Consider the following 26,198-nt stretch of genomic DNA (forward strand, 5'->3'; position numbering starts at 1 on the left):
AGAATCATGGAATATGCTGCGTTGGAAGGGAGACATCAGGAACACCGAGTCCAATCCTGGCCCTGCACAGAACACCTCAAGAATCACACCATGTGCCTGAGAGTGTTGTGTTAACGCTTCTTGAACTCAGACAGGTTTGGTGCTGTGACCACTTCCCAGAGGAGCCTGTCCCCTTGTGAGGGGAAGAGGAGGGGCAGGCACTGATCTCTTCATCTGATTCTATGTTTGGTACCTACCCCTCCTCTTCCCCTCACAAGGAAGTTGTAACTGCAATGAGGTCTCCCCTCAGTCTCCTCCTCTCTGGGCTGACCAGACCAAGTGACCTCAATCGCTCCTTGTATGGCTTCCCTCCAGACCCTTCACCATCCTCGTGGCCCTACTTTGGATGCTCTCTAGTAGCTTAGTGTCTTTTTTGTACTGTGGTGACCCAAATTTCATACAGTACTCCAGGTAAGGCTGCGCCAGTGCAGAGTAGAGAGCTTAGCACTCTTACTATTTCCTCATTTTCTGTGCCCCTTCTTAGGGCTTTTAACTCTAAATCACACAGAGATTTAAAAAAATAATTACATCAGACCTCCAAAGATATTCAAATCTTCTCAGGTTCCAAAATCCTTTTCATCCCCATGATTCTTGTATCTCCTAAAGTCCTTTTAAAGGTTTGGGGACATTAAAAATCCTTTCATGTTTGAAATTTACTGGCCTGTTCTGGCTCAGCCAAAAACTTAAATAGAGTGCTCTGCTGGCTGAATTAGAAATTCTTCCCTCCCAGGTAAATAAACAGTGCTTATACTGGTATAAAACACTTGAGGATGTCAGGAAAACTGAACAGATTTCCTTCAAACACCACTTCTTCTTTTGATCTTCCCTGAAATTTAGAACATGTTAATTTTGAATTAAAAGAGATTTCCAAGAGCTGTTCAGAGTTGATAGCTAAAATAAGCTACCAATGAGCATGAAAACCAGCCATGGAAAGTTGTATCCTAAAAATACTGTGGGAGAGGAGAAGCTACCATTTTTCTGCAACAGAAAGTCTTTCTCTCCAGATCCTCAAGAGCCTTTACAGAATCACAGAATAATGTTCTGTTCAGACATCAAACATATCACCTACTCCTGAACCCAGATGCTAATGAACAGAGCAACACACTGTGCAGGAAAGTCAAAATGACGTGTGCAAAGTTACACTGAAACTGGAGGAAAACAAAATGCCTCTAAAAGGATGAGATCTGGCCAGGGCACTGATACCCTGCCAATATTTGTTCTAACCAAATAGAAACATGAATGACTGCAGTGAAAGGGCCCACAGGAAGGGCACTATTAACACAAATATAAGTCCTCTAGTGTGCTGCTGTGTTGACTTAGTAATAAGAGGGAGTGAGAGTACCGCTGCTACTGAGTCAGCAGTAGCACCATTCAAAGAGTCGTGTCCTCCGGTGATACTAACTTAAAAGGATACTAGGAAACATTATCAACCCATCACATGGATTTAGCATTTTTGGCGTTTGAGATAATTCTAGTTACTCAGTATGCTATTTTTATTTTTATTTCCTAACTGCCAGCTCAAGAAGTGTTCTAAAAAGGTAGCTTTAAAACCTTGTGCAAAGGCACAAGCCTCTCAGTCTAACCTCGCATTTCTGGGCAAACAGAACACCTCAGGCACTTCTTGTAAGGCAGCAAGCAGGATCACAGGGTAGCTAAGTTACCCCTGCTTTAAAACCAGAAAATCCACAGTAATTGCTCTAAGGGATGAAGTCTTTTCAGGGTATCTATCACTCATTCAACAATATGGTGAAATTTGCGAACATTACACGAATCATTTAAGCCTTGGAAATCACTGAAGGCCAATGTAAACAGATTACAACTTTCCCAGGTGTAATGGAAGCAATTAATTATGCAGTGAGTATCTCTCCTACACTATGCTGCTGTCTAGAAAACCTAACAGATGCATCTAATTAGAACACAATGAAACATGCTCCTTATGCGTTGCTACAATTTTAACAGACCTGAGGGGCAAGAAAACATCCAATTAAAGTAATGCGACACCTCACAAGTAGGAAAGCAACTTTAACAAAGCTTTCCTTTCCCAATTATATTGATGCAGAAGGTTCACCCTTGGCAGGGGATTGGCAGCTGCACACCCATATGCCCTACACCAAATTTTCCAGGTATTTCCATAGTTCATTCCTTATTACAGGATCCTCCATGACAGCTGCTGACCTACAACATAAGTCCATGTTTAACCTATGCTACATAGACAGCATGTCAGAAGAAAGCTCTGAAGGTAGTTTGTGCCACGGAGAGAGACTTTGTGAGTCCTGCTCAGTGTCAAGGAGGCAGCTCTGGAAAGCAACTCCTATCCATGTTTTCAAGGTGGAGTTTTCAACAGTGCAGAGAGGTAAAAAATGAAATAAAGGGCAAAGGTAGGATTACACAATGTTTCATTTAAGGGTCAGACTGGGGATGGACAGCTACAGGAAGGACAATGGAAGAAGGGACAGCATGATTGCAAGGAAAATCAGGGAAGGAGGTATTTTTGTAGCCAAGGAAAGAATAAATGGAATGAAAAATAAGGAATAGATCTCTGTTGTAATACACTGGTCAAACAGCTTTCAGATTGGATGGGGAAACAGAAATGAAGTCTAATTTAAAACCCACATTAGATTCACATAGCAATGTTGCCACTGATAGTACAAGCAAGGGTCTGGTCCCTGTCTCTTAACCTTTCCTATCTCACAGTGACAGCATTTCCCTGCCTGTACAGTCTTAAAATCCTTCAAGATTAAAAAAAACACATTTTTCCAAAACTGAAACCCACCAGGGGTGACCAACTCTTTCTGAGAAGGAAACAGACAACAGAAAAACTCACACATAAGAAGTCACTCTCTTTTTTTCCTGTCTGCCTGTTTCTCAGAGATAAATTCTGTTAGACGAATCATAAAAAAATGTAGGTCAGCAACTGGCTTTTTTTAAACTCTCCAAACCACAAAAGAAAGGTTCTTCAAAGTAGTGTGGGTTCAAGTTGTTACTAGCCTGTTGCCACAAAAGTGTTTATAGAAATACTTATGTAGTCAGTTTTGTAAAGTTCTTGTATGGTATCATTCTTACCATCACTTCACATCCTACTCTGAGGTGATTCAGCTCCTCCACAGGGATGTGGGCTACAGGGCAGAACACATTGCCCAGTCATGAGTCATAAGAACCTTTGCAGAACCGGCCAGGCACACTATAAATTCACCCTACCCTTCATGTGAACTGCAGAAACCTTGGAGACACCTGGAGCAGCAGTGTTTCTTCCTCCAGAAAACGAGGTATTGTAATGATTTCTAGATACTATTTATTTCACACATTCTTGGATGATGTTGCTTTGTTGACAAATGCATAGGAAAAAAGGAAGCAGGGATCTGACTTGGAAACCACTGAATGCTGGGGACAGTAATTAGCTAGGATTGCACAGGCATAGTCTAGAAGATGGAAGTTTTAAAACTATACAGGAGGAGCAATTTATTGTTCAGAGTTTTATAATTTCTAGGGCTCACTGACTAGCATATATATCATAGCAGGGTAAGAACCACTGTGTTTGCTTAAGTCAGCTAATTTGTTCTCGTGCTCTTTAGTTAGAATTATCAGATCAGCTCCTGGTATGCAAGCTATTTGGGAGACAAACTGTTTTTATTCTAAGGCCATCCTATACAAATCAGAAAAGCTCCTAGTCCCTGTCTAGAGCTCCCAGCTAAACCTGCAAGACAGATGACAAATAACAGCATTCATGGTGTACTGAATACAGAAACTTTGTCCTGCAGAAGAACTGGGAAGCTAGGATCTGGGCTAGCACTGTAAGACAGAGCTCATGATGCTTTTGAAAGTCAGAAAGGTAATTCAGGATGCTTAGCATGCAACAGTTGGGTCAGTGCTTGCTCAAGCACAGGAAGTAATCTTTTGTCCTCACCTAAATGAATAATTTGACTCTATTGTTACCAGAGTATTTGTTCACTACAGCAATGAACATCAAAATGCTCTTGCACAAACTGAACCATAAAATTTGTCATAAGGGACATATTCTCTATATTCTCTGGTCTCTCTCTATATATATTCTCTAGTCCAGGCACTGGTGAGTAACATTATCAACTGTTAATTCAAGATGCTGTAAAAGACAGTGCAGCAAGTGTCCTGGTAAACAAATATGAAACAAGATTGGAGACTGGTTTATCCCTAAAAATGATGGCTAGTGCCATCAGAGAAACAGGATAAACTTTATATGACCTTATAGTAGTTAATCCTCCTCATTCTTCATATAGATAGTTTTAGGAAGCCTTTAAATCACAAAAGGAAGTTCAAAAAGTGAAGAGAAACTTGCAGACACATAGCAGTCATAATTAGTGATTTGTTAATAGCATATATTCTCCCTTTCTTTGCAGCTTCAGAACAATGGATGCTTTAAATAAAGCAAACACAAGCTTTGCTCTCGACTTTTTCAAACAGCAGTGTCAGGAAGATGGTGACAAGAATATTTTGTTCTCCCCTTTAAGTATTTCATCTGCCCTGGCTATGGTTTATTTGGGAGCCAAAGGTAACACTGCAGATCAAATGTCAAAGGTGAGTCTGGGCTTCAAAAAGTAGATGTCTGAAAGGGTAGATCTCCTGGAATAATGTCCTCCATGCCAGAATTTAACTGTGATGGAACAGAGGAAAGCCATATATGTATATAGTTTTGATTAGAGTGATTTTTCTGCTTATGGCAGCTCCCGTTTCACCCCTGATGTGCTTTGCAATGAATAGACCAGTTCTCCACTTGTGCAGATCAATTCTACTCTAGTCTCTGCAAATAGGACCCTAAGAAATGACAGAAGCGGCACTGGTGACATTGTCACTCGTTAAATTTCACCAGCAGAAACAAGGGATATTTACCCCAAAGCTCAGTAACTTGAGTGCTCACCAGGGAGTAGGAGACCTGGATTCTTCTTCTACTCTGCCACAGAAAATTCCCATCTCATATCTCCTCTCACTGGAAATGACCCCACAGAAAAAGACGCTCCCTTATAGTTATTATAGGTTTTGCACTTTGCTAAACATAAATCCACATCTCCAAGATTAGAGAAGAAAAAAGTTGAGACTACAACCCTTTCTTTAGGATGTATATTTTATTGGCAAAATCACTGACTGAAATCGCTAAGTTGCACTTGTTCAAAGCTTGTTGTTTCGGCACGTGACAGTGATGACAGCCCTAGTGCACAGTTACCTAACACCTAATGCAGTTATCTACCTCCTATCTAAGGAGGTGAGCCTTGTGAATTTGCATCTGCTAAGGCAGAAGTTGTCCCACCTGCTAGGGCAGTGATGTAACTCCTGATATATGGGACAAAAGAGAGCCAGGATGGTAAAGGAGAAAGGAGTGATCTTCTGTTAGGATGAAGGGAAAACAAAACAAAAGGCACAGCTCTTCTAAAAAATGTTCCAAGGTTGGTCTTACCCCTTTGTAGCCTGGGTAAGGTGAACAAGACCAGAGAAAGGGATTTAAGGCATGAAACTGCTTGCACAATTTTCAGGCTTTCTGACACATAATGCACACTTCATTTAGTCTTCTGTTTTGATAGACTCCATCTGGAGATAATTGCCTCTTCCTAAGGCATAACTCCAAGCAGGCAGATTCCTCTATAAAGACCAAATATGTAAGAGTTTTGCCCTGCAGCCCTCAGCTTAGTGTGCACAAGCCATTTTGTACACTCGAGCCTCAAGACCTAACCAAAGATTTTATATTCAGAAAGGCCTGAATAAAATCTGAGCTTGACTTTCTTCATCACCAGTTCCTGTGACATCACTGAAAATTTTAACAGAAACAGCAAATCTTCTGTTGATCAATTTATTATTGCTTTTTCCACTACAGGTACTTCACTTCAACAAAGTTGAAGGAGCCAAAAACGTCACCACAACCATAAGAATGCAAGTCTATTCCAGAACAGAAGACAGTCTATCAAATCGATGTGCATGTTTCCAGAAGGTACCTCACCCAAGCTAGTGATCAAGCTATGGGCATGGTCACATCTTTTCTTGCTTATATTTTCCTTCCACATTTGCATTTGCTTACGTTTGCCTTTGTCAGATTCAGTGTACACAATTAATTGGTACAGCATCCTGTCATACCCTCACCTAATGCAATACTTATTACATGCTTCCCCTTTTTAGGTAGAATTGCAAAAACTAATCTCAAATTTGCAAAATTTACATTTGGTGCTATCATTCTCTATCAGTAGATCTCTTGTTCTTTCTCTCTTACCTTTGAGGGCAGATTTCTTTCCCAAATTATTACTGTTTAAAAGCTAGCACACTTCCTACCTCAGAGAGCTAATCCCAAGGACAGACCTGCCCTTCCACACATTTCCTTGCATCATCAAGACAACAAAACCAAAACATTAACTTTTCCAAGCTACCTACGCTTCATATGTTTCAGAAATTAGTCTCCGTTTCAACTGAGCAGTTAACAAAATAAATTTACATGTTGGGATTTTCCAAAGTAGATCAGTTGCCTGCAATAAATCTTAGAGAAATGGGAATAATTATATTCCCAAAATATTTCTTTGGCATACTGGCAGCTGTTCCTCCCAAAATATATGTAACTGAACATAGCAGAAAAATACAAAAAGGCAAATGTAATCCCTCTGAGCCAGGAAAAGCTCTTTTTCCTCACTGACAATTCAACCACGGCGGTGTCAAGCTTCTCCCTGCTCTTTGACGTCATCATTATTTGCTGAGGGAGTGAACCATTTCCCTGCAGTCTGCCCACAAAACCCAAACTCCCATGAGTTTTGATGAATGGCTACTTGGATCTCCATCCCATGGTGGGAAGATTTATTTTAAGGGTTATGTCAACATCTCATTGGCACTGCATGAAGAGGAGAGGGATTGTTGGTCATGAGTAATGCTTGTCCTAATTGCAAGAATTACAGAGTGTTATGGGCAAGCACTATGTGTAGTGCTATGGGTTTGAACAGTTTAGAGATTTAAGTGTCTGTTCATGCCTCTGATTTTGATATAATGCCACGACGAATACAGCACAGGTGCAGACTTTTAGTTCACTAATTCACAGCTTATCTTTCTTGAGCTCATTTAAGAGTCTGAGCTAACATTCATTTAATCCTGTTGTTACTTTAATATAAACAACTTACTGCAATTACTGAAACATTAAGAAAACCCAACAAAACAAACCCCATTTGTTTTTAAGAATTTTAAGATTTTTAAGAATTTTAAGAGAGAGATTAAGAAATTAGAGGCAAACCTTCCATGTAACACCCTTGACTTTCATAAATGAAAGCAGTGACAGAGCTAAATCTTTATGCATTGTTTAACAGTTACTCTCTGTCTCTCATTCTCTGGATATTCTAAGTTTCACAATCTTCACTTACAAACCCTTAAATATTTTACATAGTTCAGGCTCTTAAAACTTACATTGTGTACCATATCTGCAACTTTAAAATGATTCTTTTAATAGTGACAGGTTTAGAGCACCTCTTCTGTTGTAATAGAAGTAATAGATCACCTGAAGAGAAATACTTTACTTGGAGCAGTATGAAAGGAAAAATTGGGAATTTTAAACTATTTACATAACAGTTGAATAATAATATTTTTTTTCTTTATTCAAGAAAGAAATTGGCAAATCAGATAATATCCATACTGGATTTAAAGCACTCAACTTTGAAATCAATCAACCTACTGAAAATTACCTGCTTAAAAGTGTCAACCAGTTATATGGAGAAAAATCACTGCCTTTCAGTAAGGTAAGCCTTTTATTCAGATTATGCAGTGCCAGTTAACCTATATAATCTCCCTATGACAATGTAAACCACATACTTTTAAATATTTTCACTCATAAGTGTTTTCTATGAGACTTTTCCTGAGACTTTGGACGCTAAAATTTTAGTTTTATGGGATGTGTATCTAATCTCAGAATCATTTGCAGGTGTAATTAGACAAGAACATTTGAACTGAGCATTTCCACCAAAAAATTACATTGCTCCTTTGACAAAACACTCTGCTTTCATTCATGCAGTTTTTATCTCTGGCTGTAGTAGCACTCATACTGGAGGAGAACAAGCCTAATACTGGTGTCTCTCTTGCACTGTAGGAATACTTGCAGTTAGCCAAGAAATATTACAACGCAGAGCCACAATCAGTTGACTTTGTGGGAGCAGCAAATGAAATCAGAAGAGAGATCAATTCCAGTGTTGAACAACAGACTGAAGGTAAGTTCAAGCCTCTTCTCTCCAAATCAAAAAGAAGCCATTTTGCCCTTCTCTGTAACCAAGCAGCCCACAGCAGGTAAACAATTAACCTCGGAAAGGTAAATCAGGTCAGTTTTCCTAAAGTACTCATCTATTTATAAGCCCTTGCTAAAATTAGTGTCCTCCATCTGAATGTGGGAGAAATACGGCTTGTTCTTCTTCTAATTCTTCAAGATCACCCCAATGTATTTGCATATAATCTCAAGATAGATGGGTGCTATGGCAGCACTTACAATTTCCCTGGCTTATAACCACAGAAACTGTGCCAACACTTGCACTGAAACAGTAAAACTGCACAGATGTGTGAATGTCCTTCTATTTTCTCTAGGAAAAATCCAAAATCTTCTGCCTCCTGGATTCATAGATTCACTCACCAGGCTAGTCCTGATAAATGCACTCTACTTCAAAGGAAACTGGGCAACAAAGTTTGAAGCTGAAGATACCAGGCAAAGGCCTTTCAGAATAAACACGGTATGGGAATATACTGCCCTATATCCTACATTGCATGTGCAGAAAACTAAAAGAGAAATTCCTGTCATGCTTTAAATCCATGTGGCACAATAGTTACTTCATTTAAAGCATACAGTATATTTTCTTCACCACCCCTTCAGCACTAAGGCTGCACACACATAGTATGCCCTGAGCCACAAGTAAAATTATCAGAAGCTGACCTGAAAAAAACTTCCATTCTCTGAAGGCATGAAGAACAAAGAGGTGAACAAAACTCTATGGGTTAGTTTTTTACAAATTCATTTTTAACCATACAACAAATCAGAGTAGAATACAGCTTCCCATAATGGGAGTCATCTGAGACAGCTCAGATAGCTTGTCATGCCTCCAAGTACCTCTCCAGAAGACCAGGGGTCCTCTGAAGATCCTGTGTCCAGCCACAAGGATATCTCAGACAAACTGGGCAGCTTGTAGAGTAAATACAATAATCATCCACTGTGCTATTTTAACTCAGTCCTTTACTGTTCAGAGTACAAATGGAAACTGTCTAATTTGATTTGTTGCAGCATACAACTAAACCAGTGCCCATGATGTACCTGAGGGACAAATTTAACCTAAGCTACGTAGAATCAGTCCAGGCTGATGTTCTTGAGCTTCCATATGTCAATAACGACCTCAGCATGTTTATCCTGCTACCAAGTGATGTCACCGGCTTACAAAAGGTAAAACAACTGAGAACATAAATCATCTGAGAAAATAAGAGTGTCAGTAATTTACTCAGTAATTTACAATGCATGTGTGAGGTAAAAGACCAGGCTGCAGTCATGTTTCTAGGAAGGAGGGGTACTGATCAGGCTCAAGGTAAAGCAAATCTCAAATTTGGTCTAGTACTGTGAACCTGAACCTCTTGGAGCTCAGACAAGATTTCTTACTCTTGGAAGCTAGCACATCTGTGCTTTCTAGTGTTGATCAGTCCTGGAAACAAGTAACCCAAACCCATTAGTTTGTTCCTTTTCCAGCCCAACAAAAATGAGGACAGACAGCCAGCCCTGCTGAGATCCACTGTCTGTATCAATTCAGCCAGATATGATTTCATTCTAAAAAAAAACACGAAAAATTGGGCAGGATGTCCAGAACCGATACGTATGAACACTGCCACCTTCTGTAAAAAGACTGATTCTGCCTTTGGATAACAAACTTAAAAAATTCTCATTTATAGGGTGTTCTGTGAGGGGTAAAACACAAACAAGCTCTTTTCTAAAGAGCTAAATTCCAAAATGCAGGGAAGACAGAACTGGGAACAGAAAATCAACCTATTGTAATCCTGCTATATTCCTCGACAATTATTGAGAACAGTTCAAATACTGCATTGACCAACCACAAGCAACATTGTTGTTTAGTAAAAAAGATTTCCAAACTGGTATTTAACTACTGTTTTTCTTGTACTCTTACAGTAGTTTGAAAAGTCCTCCATTTAAGAAAAGAAAAGAAATGGCCCCTAGGGCACAGGTGTTTGAACATTCTCTAATTTTCTAATTCTCTTTTTACTAACTGCAGCTGGAAAGAGAATTGACTTTTGAAAACTTGTCTTCATGGACCAACCCAGAACTAATGGAGAAAATGAAAATGGAGGTTTATCTGCCAAGGTTCACATTGGAAGAGAAATACGACCTCAAATCTACTTTGAGCAGGATGGGGATACAAGATGCCTTCACAGAAGGTCAAGCTGATTTCACAGGAATGTCAAAGGACGGTGATCTTTTTTTGTCACAAGTTTTTCACAAGTGTTACCTGGAAGTCAATGAAGAAGGCACAGAGGCAGCAGCTGCCAGTTCAGCAGCACTGGCATCACGAAGTCTTGGTGCTACTGTTATTTTTGTGGCAGATCACCCTTTCCTCTTCTTTATCAGGCACAACAAGACCAAGACTATCCTCTTCTTGGGAAGGTTCTCTTCCCCCTAGAAACTCAACAATTACGTAACAGGTTATTGCAACAACAATAATGAACAAAATACAGACCACAAAGCGCATCTCAATAGTCTTTGCACAAGTTAACTTTACTGTTGACAAATCTCTCAATATTAGAAGAGAGTACATATTAAAAATAACCATGAATTGATGCCTCTGGCTCATTTTCCTGTCCAAAGAACTAGCACTACCCTGTAAGTATCAGACTGTGCACGGAACAACATCGGTGTGTCTTTTCAGTACTTTCTGAACCAGAACTGCCACCATTCAGAACACATATATTTTCAATATATGTGTTTTGGTGCCTAAGAAGAAAAGAAAATCTTCCTCCAGAATGCTGCTCCACCTCCATTAGTTTCAGCTCACTCTGCTGATCCCCACAGGAGGGTTACCTCATCCACATTCTTGTCAGTTTTTTTACCAATTTTGTGGCCTTGCAGAGCTGATAATTAAATAAACCTGCAAAATCCTCTGTGTTCCTGGTACTGATGCTTCTTTTTTTTGCATGAGAAGAGGCTAACACATGTACTTTCTAATCTATGGCCCACAGCAATTGGAAAATATTGAACAACACTACAGAACTGGAGGAAAATAAAACCTTGAAACCTTCTCCTTTGTAATCTTCCATCCACACAATACGGTTTCCACCCTAGCACAGCACAGCTTTGCTCTCACTTTGCTTTGCCACTTATTCCACTCGCTAGAGGTAAGATCAAACAGGAGAATTAAATCTAATTTAATGCAAGTAATATGTACTCCCTAAGTGCTTTCAGGAAGATGGCATGAGAAACTCCCCAGGTCATATTTACTCCTGTCACAGCTCTTTCTCCTAAGAGAGTGTCCTAATCAGTCTTGCATGTTTGCTGCAAGTGCTCCTGACTTCCTGAATTCACAACAGAGAATAAAGAACTGGTGTTCTTAATGGACTTGCATGCGCCAACAGCATCTTACTAGAAATACATATTCTCGGGACAGCAAGACTCCCTTTTCCTGGCAGAAAAGAGACTGCTGACTGTTACTGAGTTGTTTCTCTTCTAAGTGCTCAGCTGTTTCCAGGGTTCCTTCTGGTTCTGCTTCCCAAAGGGGAAGGAGCATAGGAAAAGTGCCATGAAGCAAGTGCTTTATATTACCCCTATGCAACTCCAGCAGCACTGGCTTCGGTCTGTCTCAGTTGCGAGACATGACACAGGATCCCTGTGAATTCAGGTCTAATTCTGCCTTGCTTCACCTAATACTTACTGCATGTCCCCATGGACAAGCATCTTAAGCACTTCCTGATGTGTCTTGGGAATAAAGATAGGAAAGCCACACCTGAGAGGCCAAGGAGAAACAAAATCATGACAACATGCAAACAAACTCACTCACAGGCCTTTAAAGTCAATGGAAACTTGAGTCACCTTTTCTCTCTCCTTCAACTATTTTAAGCACGATTGCAAAGATGACAGACTTCATGTCCTCTCCTCAGTGCCAGATCATTATTAAATGGCAATGGCCACAACGCCTGAAGGGTGAGTTGTATGTTAGGGAACAACATTTTTCCAAGGTGAGCAGCCCTGCACTGGAGAAGGTTGCTCAGAAATGCCTCTTTCAATGAATATTTGTAATTATTTTCTCTCCTGTCAAAAGCCACTCTGCCTTGCCATCTCCCTTTCTCAACCTGCCTGGCATCCTTGCATGTTGACTAGCAAAGGCAGCTAGCTTGTGCACTCTCACCATACTTCTTTGGGACTTGGGAGTCTCCTGGCCTGAGCTTTCCTACCACCTAACCATTCAGCTTACCTTTCTGCTACCCAGATTTCTTGAGGACTTACTGATCATACTAAAACTAACACTGGTTTAAATTAGACATTTCTCTACTGCCTTGCACAACATTGATTTCTGCCATTTTTTAGAATTCTTAACCCACTCTGTTCCTGTAATCAGGCTTGCAGCAAAATGCTTAGCACACAGTTTCCTTCCCTTCTGTCATCTTCCCCTGTCCTCCAGTTGGGTCTTACAGCAGTTGCCACCACCTTCTTCTTTCACCACTGTCTCCCTTCTGGGACTGTAGAGTGACAACTATGGTCCATGTTTCCCTCCACTGTATGTTTTCACTCCAACCTTGCTCAAGCCCTCCCAGTGGGGTTTTTTCAATTGTTGTCCTCCTTTACTACATGTGAGTACTGTGCAGTAACTCAGTGTTTTGCAGTGTTTCTCTCAATTGATTCCCATTCATGGTTGCAATGAGATTTCTTCACCAACAGAACCAGTGAGGTGTCCATCCCTTACCCTCTGTGTGGTCCATCATGGCTTTGGCTCTGTCTATGCTTGAACCTGGACACCTAGTGTCTAATTCAATCACTAAGCTTGATGTTTTATGCTGATGTACTGAATTTGAAACCCAGGAGTTGCAGCTGCACAAAGCTAGTGAGGAGAATCAGGCCTTCAATACCTGTTTAAATCCAGAAATTAGAAAAAAAAAAAAAGGTATTGTATAACCTTTTTACTAGTCACTTATTTTAAACAACAGACTTGGTTTCTCCACAACACCAGAAAACCTTTGGAATGCATGACCTGCTCTGCTATCCTGTCAGTAGACTACTGTGGTGTAACAACAGAGCTGAGATTTTAATTCCATTGTCCTTTGGAAATGTTTAAAATGGAAAAGTGATACAGTCAACAAAGAGGCCAAAATTACATAAAATCTTTTGGGGATGTGATAGAAAGGAGCTTTAGGTAGGAGGAAACAACACGGATGTAGGGGAGAAGGAAAGGGAGGTGCAAGCAGTACTATGTTCCTTAATTTAAAAATTGCTTAACACACAAGCACAGAACCTGACAGAGGACAAGATCTAAGTCTTCTCTCTCATGGGATCAGAGGTAAATATTTAAACTAAAATATTTAAACTTAGATTAATAACTTCTATAATGCTTTTACAAAGCAATCTGCATCATGCATGACAGTACAGATAAATTATAATATACCAGTGTTATAGCACATATTTCTTGCCTTGTGTTTTTCTAAATGTCAGCCATAAGAGAATATAAATCTTGAGCCTAAGGAAAACTGCCAGTTTGGGGCAGAATCGATTACAAGAAGGAAAGTTTTCTTAGGGCAGTAACTGCCTTTCAATTAAAATCCTCAGTTCAATAAAAGAGTTCCATATTCTGGGTGAAGGCACATTAAGGGACTCAGAGGAGTACTCATTAGCAGAAAACAGAGAAATTTCCATCCTGATGCTCTCTTGGTTGTGTTCTCCAAGGGGGGAAAATCACTCAGTGGTACAGATGTGGTACTGACAGCCCACTGGCTGCCAGAAGAACTGTAGTGGTTTGGCAACCAAACACTTGATAAATATCTGTAAACTTCAGAGATTTCTCCACAATTTCTGATGCTCCATTCCATAGATACAGATATTAATAACAACAACAACAAAATCAGCATTTTTGGTCTCTTTGAGGGGAAAACGACATGAAGCAGCTACTACTGGGCAGATATCCTAAATTCTGGAGTACTATAACCTCCACATATCTGCCCCCTTCTGGGGAAAATAAAACTGCTGGAACATACAGAAGGGGTGGTAGGTATACATATAGTAAATAAAACTCCATGAATCTAAATGGAAATACCAGCTTTGCTGTTCATGATACTATTCAGAATAGGTGGCTGGTTAGGAAAAGAAAGTGAGCCTAAGAATTATGCCTAAATTCTTTCACGGTATCAGCTCTCAGTTCTATACAGATCCAAAATGAAGCAGTGGGAAACTCAGTCATGTTGTGAACCAATGTACTAAAAATGCATTTACAGTCCCCCTGCGAACAATACTTTGATAAACGGTTAGTTAAGGACAAAAAGGAAGAAAAACACACAACTTACAAATCTGTATAGTTTTTAAAACCAAGGGCAGAAAGAAACATGAAGGAAACTGCAGCTCTGTAAAAGAGGACATATTTATAATCAGTTGAAAATATTTGGCTAACAAAAAAACTAGAAGAAATTGCTGCTCCTAGCAGGTGGCAAACAGTACCTGTGTGGAAGATAAATACACAGCTATTAGTTTTAGTTGATGTCAATGCATTGTGTTGCACATGTAACATTTCTCACTAATATGTTTTGCGTACAAAATTTTAAACATTCAAAAAGTACAATTTTGTCTGTTGCCTCTTTCCAGGCTGTAGCAATGGAAGTGGTCTCGACCTCCATTGGCAAGTTTACGGTTGATCTTTTCAACAAGCTGAATGAGACCAACAAGGGAAAAAACCTTTTCTTTTCCCCTTGGAGCATATCAGCTGCTCTGGCTCTGACACACCTGGGTGCAAAAGGGAATACAGCAACTGAGATGGCAGAGGTAGGTTGCTCTATGAAACATGCACCTCATACAATAGCTAGCTCCTGTATTAGCTACAAATCTTAGTGTTAGAAAAACTTACCACCATAATGACAAAGAACTAAGGCACATAACAAGTGAATGGCAAATTTTAATAATGTCATAGCACATCACTTTCTTCTCCACTAAGAGAAAGTGTCCTGCTGGTATCACATGCTGAGCAGAAGGTTCTTTGAACCTGACTTCTTTTAAATTATTTGACATCTTCTAATTTATCTTATGATTCCATAAGATAATGACCATGACTTGGTCACAGATGGATATTGCCTCTGAGAAGGAAAAAGCTGATGCCAATAGTTCCTAACTAATTGGTAGGAGGCTTGGAGATTCCTGCATTCTCCCTCTCTACTCTGACCAGGATGCATCCTTCTATCTTGATTTATGCTTTCCTAAACAACTGCCTGACAATCCAACAGGAAAACAGGAAGGGTTTTGCTATATCCACAATCTCTAACCCAATCCTACTTAACATAACATGGGCACATTGCTGACTCAGAAGGTGCTGTGGTGCTCAGCACTGCCCAGCACTCTCCTCTGCATCACTGCACTCTGTTCAGAGGCCTTTGTACCATTATCATGGGAAGATCCATTTGGGCTTGCACAAACACATTCCTGTTGCTGGAAGCAACAGCTATGGAAGGGAGATCTGCCTTGCAATGTGCAGACAGAAGCACTGTGAGAGGGACAGAGGGAGAGGGACAGAGCTAGTCATTGTTATCCTATGGGATTTATGTATACGGCAGCTTCAGTATCCCTTTGATTAGTGACCTAAGCAGCAGACAGCACAGTGAATTATCACAAGGAGTGAAACAAGACAACCATTTGATCACCATTTGTCTTTAAGTCACACCGGTTCCTCCATGCCTATTTTTTACCTTTGGAAACTCTGTTTGCAGGTTCTTCATTTCACTCAAGCAGCAGGAGCTGAAGCCTCTTCTTCTGTGGCCAGGCCTTCTCGGGGGAGACCAAAAAGAAGAAAAGTGGTATCTATTAGAACTGAAATTCCAAGACAAAGAACCTCCAGAATCTAAATGTTCAGATACAGCTTTAGGAGTCCAGTATTTATTGTCTGCACCCCCCTTTAAAGTACAAATGCCCACACACTTCACAACAGGTTGAAGTTCAGTCACTCAGACTCTAAGCATAAAAGAACAAGTCACTGGGATAGTGTGTAAGGTTTGCTATATGGTTTGATGGTAAACTTCAAAAAATAAAGAGTAACAAAGGGAAACCCAAATTCCTCTCCCACATACATCACTTAGCATGTTTTGAAAGCTTTGAGCAAAAATGCAATTGCTGAATGTTTGGTTTCTTTTTGCAAGGATCTCGAGAACAAGAAAGCTGCAGATATCCATTCTGGTTTCAAAAAGCTCCTGACTGCCATCAACAAACCCAGAAGCACCTACTCACTGAGAAGTGCCAACCGCATTTATGTGGAAAAAACCTTCCTATTACTGCCTGTAAGTGAAATCTCAGAGAGGAGTAAGAAAAGGTGCAAAAAATATTTCTCATTTTAATTACTTGATATTAATAGAATATGTTTGAAGCTGGCCCTGAATACTGCAAATGAGAGCTCTGGACTCCAGTGATAAACTTAACAGGAAAATACAGAATTTAAGGATGCATTGCCCTTGGATGTACTGTAGAGATTCCTTTTCATGCAATGTGCCTTTAGTATAAACCCCAACAGACAAAATTGTAAATGAGACATTAAAATAAGCACATCCATGGTACGTGGGCATCCTCCTTTATTCTCTAGATAAAACTTGGGACAAAAGTGGGAAATTTCTGTTCTTTAGTTATTTCTCAATTGTTAAGCCACAGTCCAAGAGAGTGCAATAAGCAGGATGTGCCACTGGGTCTGTCACGGGACCAAACCCCACCCGCGATGCCTGCAGTCCTCAAGGCCCAGGAATCTATCAAGTACCAGAGCTAACAACTTCCCTTTGGGACTGAAAAATAGTGTAGTTCTCTAGCACAGAACATTTTGGTTGCTTTTTTCTTATTTTTCAGACATACATACAGCTCAGTAAGAACTACTACAAAGCAGAACCACAGAAGGTTAACTTTAAGACAGCACCAGAACAGTCCGGAAAGGAAATCAATGCTTGGGTTGAAAAACAAACGGAGGGTAAGCTGGGCTCAACCCCAACATCTTTGCTCTCCCATTAAGTCAGCCTGCCATTTGCTTTGGGCAGGTGCCCTTGCTTCCCCAGATGCTACTTCAGTAGCCAGGTCATGCCTTCCAGTGTGGATGTGGACAGTGAGCAGAGATGTGGTGGGAGGACAGAGGAAGAGCAGCACACTTAAACAGCTTCAAATACCTGATCCAGACCCCAGTGAGCTCCTTGGGGAGACTCCCACTAACTCTGCTGTGCTCTACATCAGCTGATCCTCCAGTACAACCACTGTCCTGGAACTGCACCCATGTATCACTAGCAGGGCAGACAGAGGGGGAAGACAGCTCTGGCTACCAGTGTGCTCCAGGGTGGGTGAGGATGCCTGCCCAGCTGTGTCATCCAGCACTGGTCAGAGGTGCTGTCCTCCCTCTAGCTGGTGCAACCAGCTGGTGAGGCAATATATGGCTTTCTGCTTCCAGCTGCTTGTCATGAAGTTGTGACATTCTTGGGGGAAGGAGTAAATCCCTGTCAGTTAGCCAGGAGGACAGGACAGCAAACAGCTTTGGAAACTGTGAAGAAACTAATTGATTTATGTCAGCGGAGCATTTTAGGGAGCAGGGCACTGAGGAGTTTTTACTAAGAAGTTGAACTGAGGGAAAAAATTATCAAAACGTTCACACTGCTGGAATTAAATCTGACTCTTCTGATTTCAAAAGGCAAAATCAAGAATTTGTTGAGTCCACGAGATGTGTCAAACTCCACTAAGCTGATCCTGGTAAATGCAATTTACTTTAAGGCAGAATGGGAGGTGAAATTTCAGGGAGAACATACAGATCTGCAAGCCTTCCGACTGAGCAAGGTAAGCTCCTCCTGTGTCCTTCTTCCTGTAAACAACTTGGTGACAACATCTACTGCTGAAATCTTTCCATTTCATAAGTCTTTTAGGTATCCCTGTGGTAGCCCTCTGTGAATAGCTGGTTACAGCAAAATCTGTCAGTGCTCAGCTCACTGAAATATTAAGATGCTCAGGTAAATGTTAATGAGCTCCAGATAACAGCTACTGTTTCCGAAAGTACTACAGTCACTCAGGCTCTTTTTACAAAACAGTGCTAAGAATGACTAGATTGTAAAAACATGGTTTTGAGACCCCAAGCTTCATGGACAAGAACTACACGGCATGTCACGGATGAGTAGGGTACCCAGACCTCTGGGCTGTGCAGCCTAGCTAGGCACAAACACACCTGCTCAAATACAGCTGCAACAGGGTACCCTGAACTATTGCATGGTTGGAAAGGACTAGGAGAAATGATAATGGCATGTATCCAGAAGAGATGTTAATGAATTCACATTAAAAAACAAGAACTCTGCAATTTCCACAAGCTCTACCTTCTGCCTTATGATTAGCCTGTATACATTGTCTGCTTCCCTGAAAGAAGGAATGTAGATGTTGAAGGAGGTTACACACTCCTGACAAGGTGACTGCTTGCCAGGAACTTCCCTCATTATGAGCCCTTTTGCTTTGACACTAGTGATATCTTCTCTTAAGGGTTGTGATGTAAGGAGCAATCAGATGGCCACTTTTTATCACCAGAGAGAGGAGACCATTGAAAAACTGCACAACACTTGTCCTCTCTGTTTCTCTGTCATAGCATTGTAAGGTCATATCCCATGCCTTCTCCATCCCCCTAATCCATGCAGACATTTCTAACTCTCCTCCTCCTTCCTCTGTTGGCTGCTGTGCATGTTTTGGAGAGAAAAGAAAAATCTGTCAGTTCAGACCCCAATGAAAGCTTTGGGACAAACACCAAGATGAGCAATATAGTCCAGTCAAGAAAAGTCTTGGAAAGTGAACGATAAATTGCTGGTTTAAAAGCTGTTTTTAAATGTTTCCTCTCCCTGCACTGTACTGAGACATTATCATCCTTCCATTCAAGGAATGATTTCTTACTTATAATAAATACTTTACAGAACAAGACCAAGCCTGTAAAGATGATGTACATGAGAAATACATTTCCAGTTCTCATCATGGAAACAATGAATTTCAAAATGATTGAGTTGCCATATGTGAAACGTGAACTCAGTATGTTCATCCTTCTTCCTGATGACATCAAAGACAACACTACGGGTCTTGAACAGGTAAAAAAGCGTGATATATCCATTTTGTATTAGCACACAGTCATTTAAAAAAAAAAGAGAAAAAAAAAGAGCTGGCTGCCAACCATCTCTCCCATTCTGAAGACATGCTGTCATGCTGTTTGACCTCCTCACTAGCTGAGTTAATTTCCTTTGTTATTTATCTAATCCCAAGGAAGTTCCTCTATGATAAGCACACTTAGTTTGGTAAGAACTGAAGAGAATAAACACTGTCCATAATCAGATGCTTAGCTCTTCAACAGCCCCATGACTGACACCAATCTTACATGTTCTCTAAGGGTTAAATCTCACTGCACGTTCAAGAGGGACAGTACTGCACAAGTAGTAACAGCCTCTTCCTGAAATAGCAGACACCTCTTCTCCATGGCCTGGAAGTTTGTTTACCATCTTGTTCTCATTCTGTTTTTCCCTCTCCCCACCACCACTTGTTTGCTGTCTGAAAAACTAAGATTTTGGTGAGACTGCATGTGTTACAGTAATGAGATCTACCACTGTAGTTACTACAGTTCCAAGTTTGTTAAATTCTTGGAGTCTATACCATTCATTCCTTTCCTCCATTTGATCTGAGCTGAACTGTCCAAGTGTAGTGCGCAGGACACAGAGTGGTAGTGAAAGACCTCGCTGGAAAAAGTTTGTTTCAAAGCTGTCATGGAAATAAGTGAAACAATATTAAGACCTGTTTTTATAGAACTGGACCAAACCACACACCACACAGCTGCCAGTCTCACAGCAATTTTTCTTCACATCAGGACTGAACTAAAAGAAAGGAAAGAACTACCTCAGAGAATGGCAGCTGTTCAGTGCCCTTCCTGTCTTCCTTTTGCTATGAATTTGGCAGGATTGGTGCTCAAAACTTTGCAGCATTTAGACTCAGTTATTTGTTGCACACACTGTCTCTGATAATCAGTAAAACCAGTTTCTATTTCACGCTTTCAGCTAAATGTTAAAATGCTTTTAAAATGCTTTTGTTATTTTAAAAAATGTTAAATTTGTTACATTGTTGTAAAGTTGATTAATTCATAGTTAATTAATCGTTTTTTCCTTGCAAACATCAAATTCCTTATCTTTTTTTTTAAACAACAGCTGGAAAGAGAACTAACCTATGAGAAGCTGTCCGAATGGACTGATTCCAAGAAGATGACTGAAACTCTTGTGGACCTGTACCTACCTACGTTCAAAATGGAAGAGAGATATGACCTCAGTGATAATTTGGTCAGGATGGGAATGCGCAGTGCCTTCAGTAGCAATGCTGATTTCAGTGGAATGACTGAGAAGGGTAATCTGCAGATCTCCAAAGTTTTTCACAAGTCTTTTGTCGCAGTTGATGAAAAGGGCACTGAGGCAGCTGCTGCTACTGCTGTCATTATAGAGCTAACAAGTGCACCTGTTGGCCATGTTCTGAAATTTAAGGTTGATCACCCTTTCATCTTCTTCATCAGACACAATAAGTCCAAGAGCATCCTCTTTTTTGGTAGATTCTGCTCTCCCCTAGAATGAATTAGTACTTGCTCTCAGACAGCAACCAAGGTTCACTGTTCAATGGAAAAATGTGAACTGCAGTGCTAAAATCTCAACCTTAAGCCATATAGCTACCTGTACCGAAAGTGTATGTTCTTTTCCTCCCATCCCCAATCCCCCTCAAAGAAGGCAGCACCCAGAAACCATCCTGTGCCATCAAAGAACACCCTTCTACTGCTCCTTTCCATTCTCCTAATGAGACAGCCCTCCACAGAAAACAGAGCATGGAATTTTGCTCCCTTGTATCAAACCTGCTCTTCTGGCTTTGCTCTTTGAGAGTAAGGTGGAGTCATAAAAGCCCTCTGCACCTAGATAGATGCCATCATCTAGCCTATGTCAAATACTGGCTTCAAGGGAAATACAGTTCATTCTCTTGGCTCTCCCAGGGAGAAAAAAACCCTTAAAAGAAAAAAAAAAAAAGGAAAATGTAGAAATCTGTTTTCCTCTTTTCCTCACTGGGAAGTAAGGAATTTGCATTTCCTTATGTTAATTTCCAATTTACGACTGTTGGGAATTAACAAAATTTAATACAAATCCAGAATAATCTTGAAATGCCCCTTACCTTCTCCTCTCTCATCACATGTATATAGACACATCACACTTCTATTCTGCTCTTCCAGTTACTTGAAAAAAAATTAGTCTTTGAGGGAAAATTGTCCAGCCCTTAACATTTAATTGCTGAACTTCTAATCACCTTGCATTTTTTCCTAATTTTTCTAAACTTTGCAGTTTAAGGTTGCTGAGAGATCCAACCAGCAAAATGCTAAGAAAACTATGAGTAACATGCCTTTTTGTTACCTTTTACTGATATGTAATCTAAATCCTTTAGAATTTAAATCTGTTTCCTCTTTTTAATTTTAGTTAATTATACCTGTTTCCTGTCTAATATCTGCACAGTTTCCTTGCTACCTGTGTTATCGACCAATGTTTGACTTGTACCTTACGAGTGCATCTCAGCAAAGATATTTGTGGTATTGACAGAAACACCAGTGAAATTTTGATTGATGTGATTGATGTTTTACTTCATAATTTTACCATGACCTGCATTTAATAAAATAACTTGGAGTTGTGTTGTTATTCAAGACAATTAATTACTTGGTTCTCTTAGAACATCCTGTAATGTGCACGGCTGGAACAGGTTTCCACTCTTGCCATTCCAAATCAACCACACGCTATCCCAACTGACAAAGCTGAGAAACTTTAACACACCAGTGGGCTTCAAATAGGCCCCAAAATACTGTTATTCCACATGTTATCCTAGGCATTCACTAAACATACCTGTCACAACACACTAGAAATAAGAAATCTGGCTAGAGGCTATGGCCCAGAAGATCACCTTCCAACCAGCCCATTTGCCCATGTTCAACAGCAAACAAGCAATGAGAAAAAAAGTGAATCTTCCACATCTTTTGCCCATGTACGATACTGAACAAGCAATGCTACTTTGTCAGCATCAGTTCCCTCTGTTGGCTTGGGAGGGCAGCAGTTGTCCTATACTGTGGCCAAAAAGAATAGCATAAAATTTTGTAGCCATTGTGGTGCTCTGACTACGTGTCAGAAAGCATTGTCTAAGACAACAGCATTTGAATGCAGGAGGGAGGTACTGTAAAAGCATTTACTCTCAGCATTCCACCTATAATAACAACTCACTCCACCCCACCAAATAGTATTCTGTGTGGAACTGCATCTCCACCCAACAAAGTATACCTGCATCTAATTCCCTACACAAAGTGCTACTTCTAAAATCAGTGCCCTCCCTTGCTGTAACACTCAGGATGCATCTGTCAGTCACCCAGGACCTACCCTGGTGCAGCCCAGTTGCGTGTGATTGACTCAGCTTTACTGAGAAGTTTGTTGTTTAGGTGTGGAAAAGCACATAGGTGGAGGCTTTGCAAACTAAGAAAAGTAAAAGCAGAAAGGGATAAGTTATTGTCAGGATGGAATAGTCAACACAGCAAGGCTTCAGGAGGAGAAGCACTTGCATGAGGAGGTATAAAATATAAGTTTTTTAAAAAAATGAAGATTTGGAAGGCTACCATTATTAATATGAAGGCTGAGCCTCTTCTAAGGAGCAACAAAGACCATTTCTCCTCCACTTAAGTGATGCTTAGCCATCAAAGACTCATCAGGGTGGGTGAGCATGTTAACTCTTAGCCTTGTAGCGTGATAATCCTATCTCTCTGCTGTATGTATTCCACAATAAGTAATAACTGGGAATTCCTAAACGGTGCATACGCACCCTGAAGAGTCACTCCACGTAAGAGCAGAAGTTTAACCAAAAGTAGGAAGAGTTCCATACCCAACCCAGTGAAAGGTCTTCCCACTTCAATTTTTGTGCATCTCCTCATTCACAGCACACTGCAGGGCTGTGCCATGCAATACCTCTAAGACTCTCTGAGGAACTACAGCACAGTGACTGCCATCTGGTGATGGTGCAAAGGGTCAGACAGGCTGGTTTTGGTCCCAAACTACTCCCAGTCTCAGCTTCTCTTAAAGACCATACCTTTCAGTATAAGACTTGGAATACAGATGAAAAGTGTGAAAGAGAAGGAAAGGAACTCTATCATGGGTGTAGCACTCTTCAGAGCTCACCTACTGAAAGCAGCGCTTGGAACTGTTTCATTTGTGCCTCCCTGCACTATTTTCACGGTAACCAGCACCTAGCTCTCAAGTAAGGCTAACCCTTACAGAATCAGAGAATCGTTCAGGTTACAAGTAACAACTTGAGATCATCTGGTCCCATCCCCTATGCAGAGTAAGCTAGTGCAGGTTGCACAGGACCATATCCAGCTGGATTTTCAATATCTGTCCCCACCAATGGAGACTACACAAAATCTCCAGGCAACCTGTGCCAGTGTTTGATCAACCTCACAGTAAAAAAAGTGTTTACTTATGTTCAGATTGAATTTCATCTTTTCAGTCTGTGCCCATTGCCTCTTGTCCTCTCACTGGGCACCTCTGAGGAGAACCTGGTTCCTTCTTATTTGTTGCGTCTTGTAAGGTATTAGCCAAGTAATAGAGTGTTACATGACTGCATTTCCCAGTAACTATTTACAAGAAGACTTGGATTTGTTCTGTATCATCAAAATTTGTAACTTCAGGTCCATGAACTCCTCCCTGAAAAGTTACAGTACTTTGAAAACTAAAGAAAGAAGTACCTACATGAAACTGATAAAACCAGCCTCAATATAAACACGCTGTAAGCATGGACTGCTTGTCACTTAGTGATTCCATGCCTGTCAAAACATGCTTTCAGTTTATTCTTCAATGAAAGATGGAGCTTTTGTGTCCCAGTGCAAATCTCAGCTTCATAAAACAATCCCTGGCACCTCTGTGATAGATGAACTTCATGACAAGCAGAAATAGTAGACACAGCACACAATAATAAAACCAAGAAAATTTACAATGGTTGGTGCATTGTTAGTATTCAAGACAAGGCCAAATAAAACTCCACCCCTTTCAAACTTCAAAGCAAATACACCCATACTTTTAAAGGTTTTATCTTGCCATCAGTAACACACACAAGAAAATCCCTTCTTACATGTTATTTATAGTCCCATCCTTTACAGTTCTACTGCAACAGATCTGACACTTGGTTTAATTTTTTTTCCCAGGGGACATAACTGAATAGAATTTTCTGCAGAGTAAAAATCCATGGTTGGACTTAGTCTAACACTGATTTTAAATTCTGCTGCTTTTTACTAGGTGTACCTGCAAGAGAACTGATCTTCAACAGATGCTCCAAAGGCTACTCAGAGTGAACCATTTACAGAGTACAGGTATGGGAATATGGCAAATCAAACAGGCAGAAAGATACAATCTCACTGCTGAGAAAGATGGGGATGAAAGACAGCTACAAAAAAGACCAAAATTACTTCACCATATGCCAGAGGAAAATGACTGGTTTTATCAAAAGACTGTTTTATCACCGCTTGTAAGAGGTCAATCCACTTGAGGTCATCATGTCAGGTGTTGTGATGCTGTGAAATCCTGTTTATATCATTCTGGCTGTATCAGTTAACTAATTTGTCTCACTGTTTTAAGCTGGCACAGCAAAACCAAGAGCAGTTCTTTGGCTAATGTGCTCCCCTTTGTAACTCCAGTTACTAAACAGGATCTTGCAGCAGCTGACACATACCACAAAGTGTCTACACAATTTGGGTACCCTTTCTTCATTTTCCTGTATTTTTGGCCAATCTTTCCAGCTTATAGTACCACTAACTGCTAACAGTGTAGGGCCTGTAGGTATCTAAAGCACCTTCACATCCTTTGTGAGGAGCAGTGGTCTCTTAAAACAACATCCACCATTTCAGATGAACCCAGTGTTCACTCTCATTTCATCACTTATTTTAGGTGATTGTGTAAATACCTTCTGAGCTTCCTTTGTGATTTTTCTGAAACAGAAGAGCGAAAATACAAAATATCCTTGTACAAAGTAAGGGCTTTATTTGACCTGAGGGCCATAAGAATTAAAATGCTTCCCCCCTCAAATTTAACCACGGGATGAATGAGACTAATAGTCTATTTCAGTATTCCCTTTTAGCCACAGCTTTGAGATCTCTTTGAGTTTCTATTTATTTCCCCAGTTTGTGGAGTAAAAAAAAAAAGGAAGTCCTAAAATTATTTCAACATATCCCATGCCAATACAGGGTGGTTGAAATACTTTCTGCAATTTCTACATTTTTTGCAGGCCAAACACCAAGGTTGTGGAGGACATCTGTGGGGAAAAGGTATACTGGTCTTCACGTTCCAGGATATACATCCACAAACAGTGACCTTGAATTCAGGAGGTCTCCCCCTCTCTGAAAATAGGTGATAGAGAGGAGAACTAGGAATAAATGAGGGAACGTGCACATTAATACTAGAAGAAGATGTAGATAAGAAAAGGGAGGTGCAAACGTTTCTTCATTTCCAAAGTACTCATTGCCCCACAGACTGCCACAGATCCTGACTGAAGACAGATATTAACTCTTCTCTCTCTCAGGATTTCAGGTACTGTAAATATTTATATCAAAATAACTAGCTCTTATTTGGATGTCTTAAAAAATCATGTTAAAGTCTTTGGAATGGAGGGGTTAAAAGATGGCATAAAAGTTATGCAGAGGAAGGGAGTGCTTATAATTTAGTACAAAGTGTAGCCCTTAGGGAAACCCTGTGCCAAGGCACAGTGGACAGAATGCAAACCAGGGTTGGGCAAAACCTACATAGCCTGGGAGGGCAGAAAGTTTTCTCACTTGTAGCAAGGGTGCTTTAATCACCAGGCTACTGGTCAGTTTAGATCAGAGAACTGAGAAAAAACTGTAGGAGAGAACACTCTCCTACTGATGATGGAATTGAACACCCAAGACAAC

The 26,198-nt window shown here is 40.4% G+C and overlaps 2 protein-coding genes across 3 annotated transcripts; both read left to right on the forward strand.

Moving 5' to 3' along the window:
- The first annotated feature begins 4,422 nt into the window (after positions 1–4,422).
- Positions 4,423–10,852, forward strand: LOC126643296 (serpin B10-like). Of its 2 annotated transcripts, XM_050321536.1 has the most exons (7): positions 4,423–4,590; positions 5,879–5,992; positions 7,632–7,766; positions 8,114–8,231; positions 8,599–8,741; positions 9,287–9,442; positions 10,278–10,852. In XM_050321536.1, the coding sequence occupies exons 1-7, from the start codon at positions 4,423–4,425 to the stop codon at positions 10,680–10,682; spliced, it is 1,239 nt and encodes a 412-aa protein (XP_050177493.1). In that variant the 3' UTR covers positions 10,683–10,852. The 2 variants fall into 2 exon arrangements, with proteins under 2 accessions (XP_050177493.1, XP_050177497.1); XM_050321540.1 differs by lacking the exon at positions 5,879–5,992 and having other exon boundaries at positions 4,423–4,594; positions 7,636–7,766.
- Positions 10,853–13,487: 2,635 nt separating this feature from the next.
- On the forward strand, positions 13,488–21,886 carry LOC126643284 (heterochromatin-associated protein MENT-like). Its single transcript, XM_050321532.1, has 8 exons — positions 13,488–13,547; positions 14,840–15,016; positions 15,952–16,038; positions 16,378–16,515; positions 17,069–17,186; positions 17,892–18,034; positions 19,144–19,311; positions 20,413–21,886. Exons 1-8 carry the CDS (start codon positions 13,536–13,538, stop codon positions 20,824–20,826), a joined length of 1,257 nt encoding a protein of 418 aa, XP_050177489.1. The 5' UTR covers positions 13,488–13,535; the 3' UTR covers positions 20,827–21,886.
- Positions 21,887–26,198: the final 4,312 nt, after the last annotated feature.

This window comes from Myiozetetes cayanensis, unplaced genomic scaffold, assembly GCF_022539395.1.
Source record: "Myiozetetes cayanensis isolate MyiCay16 unplaced genomic scaffold, myiCay2020 scf1, whole genome shotgun sequence".
Taxonomy (NCBI): domain Eukaryota; kingdom Metazoa; phylum Chordata; class Aves; order Passeriformes; family Tyrannidae; genus Myiozetetes; species Myiozetetes cayanensis.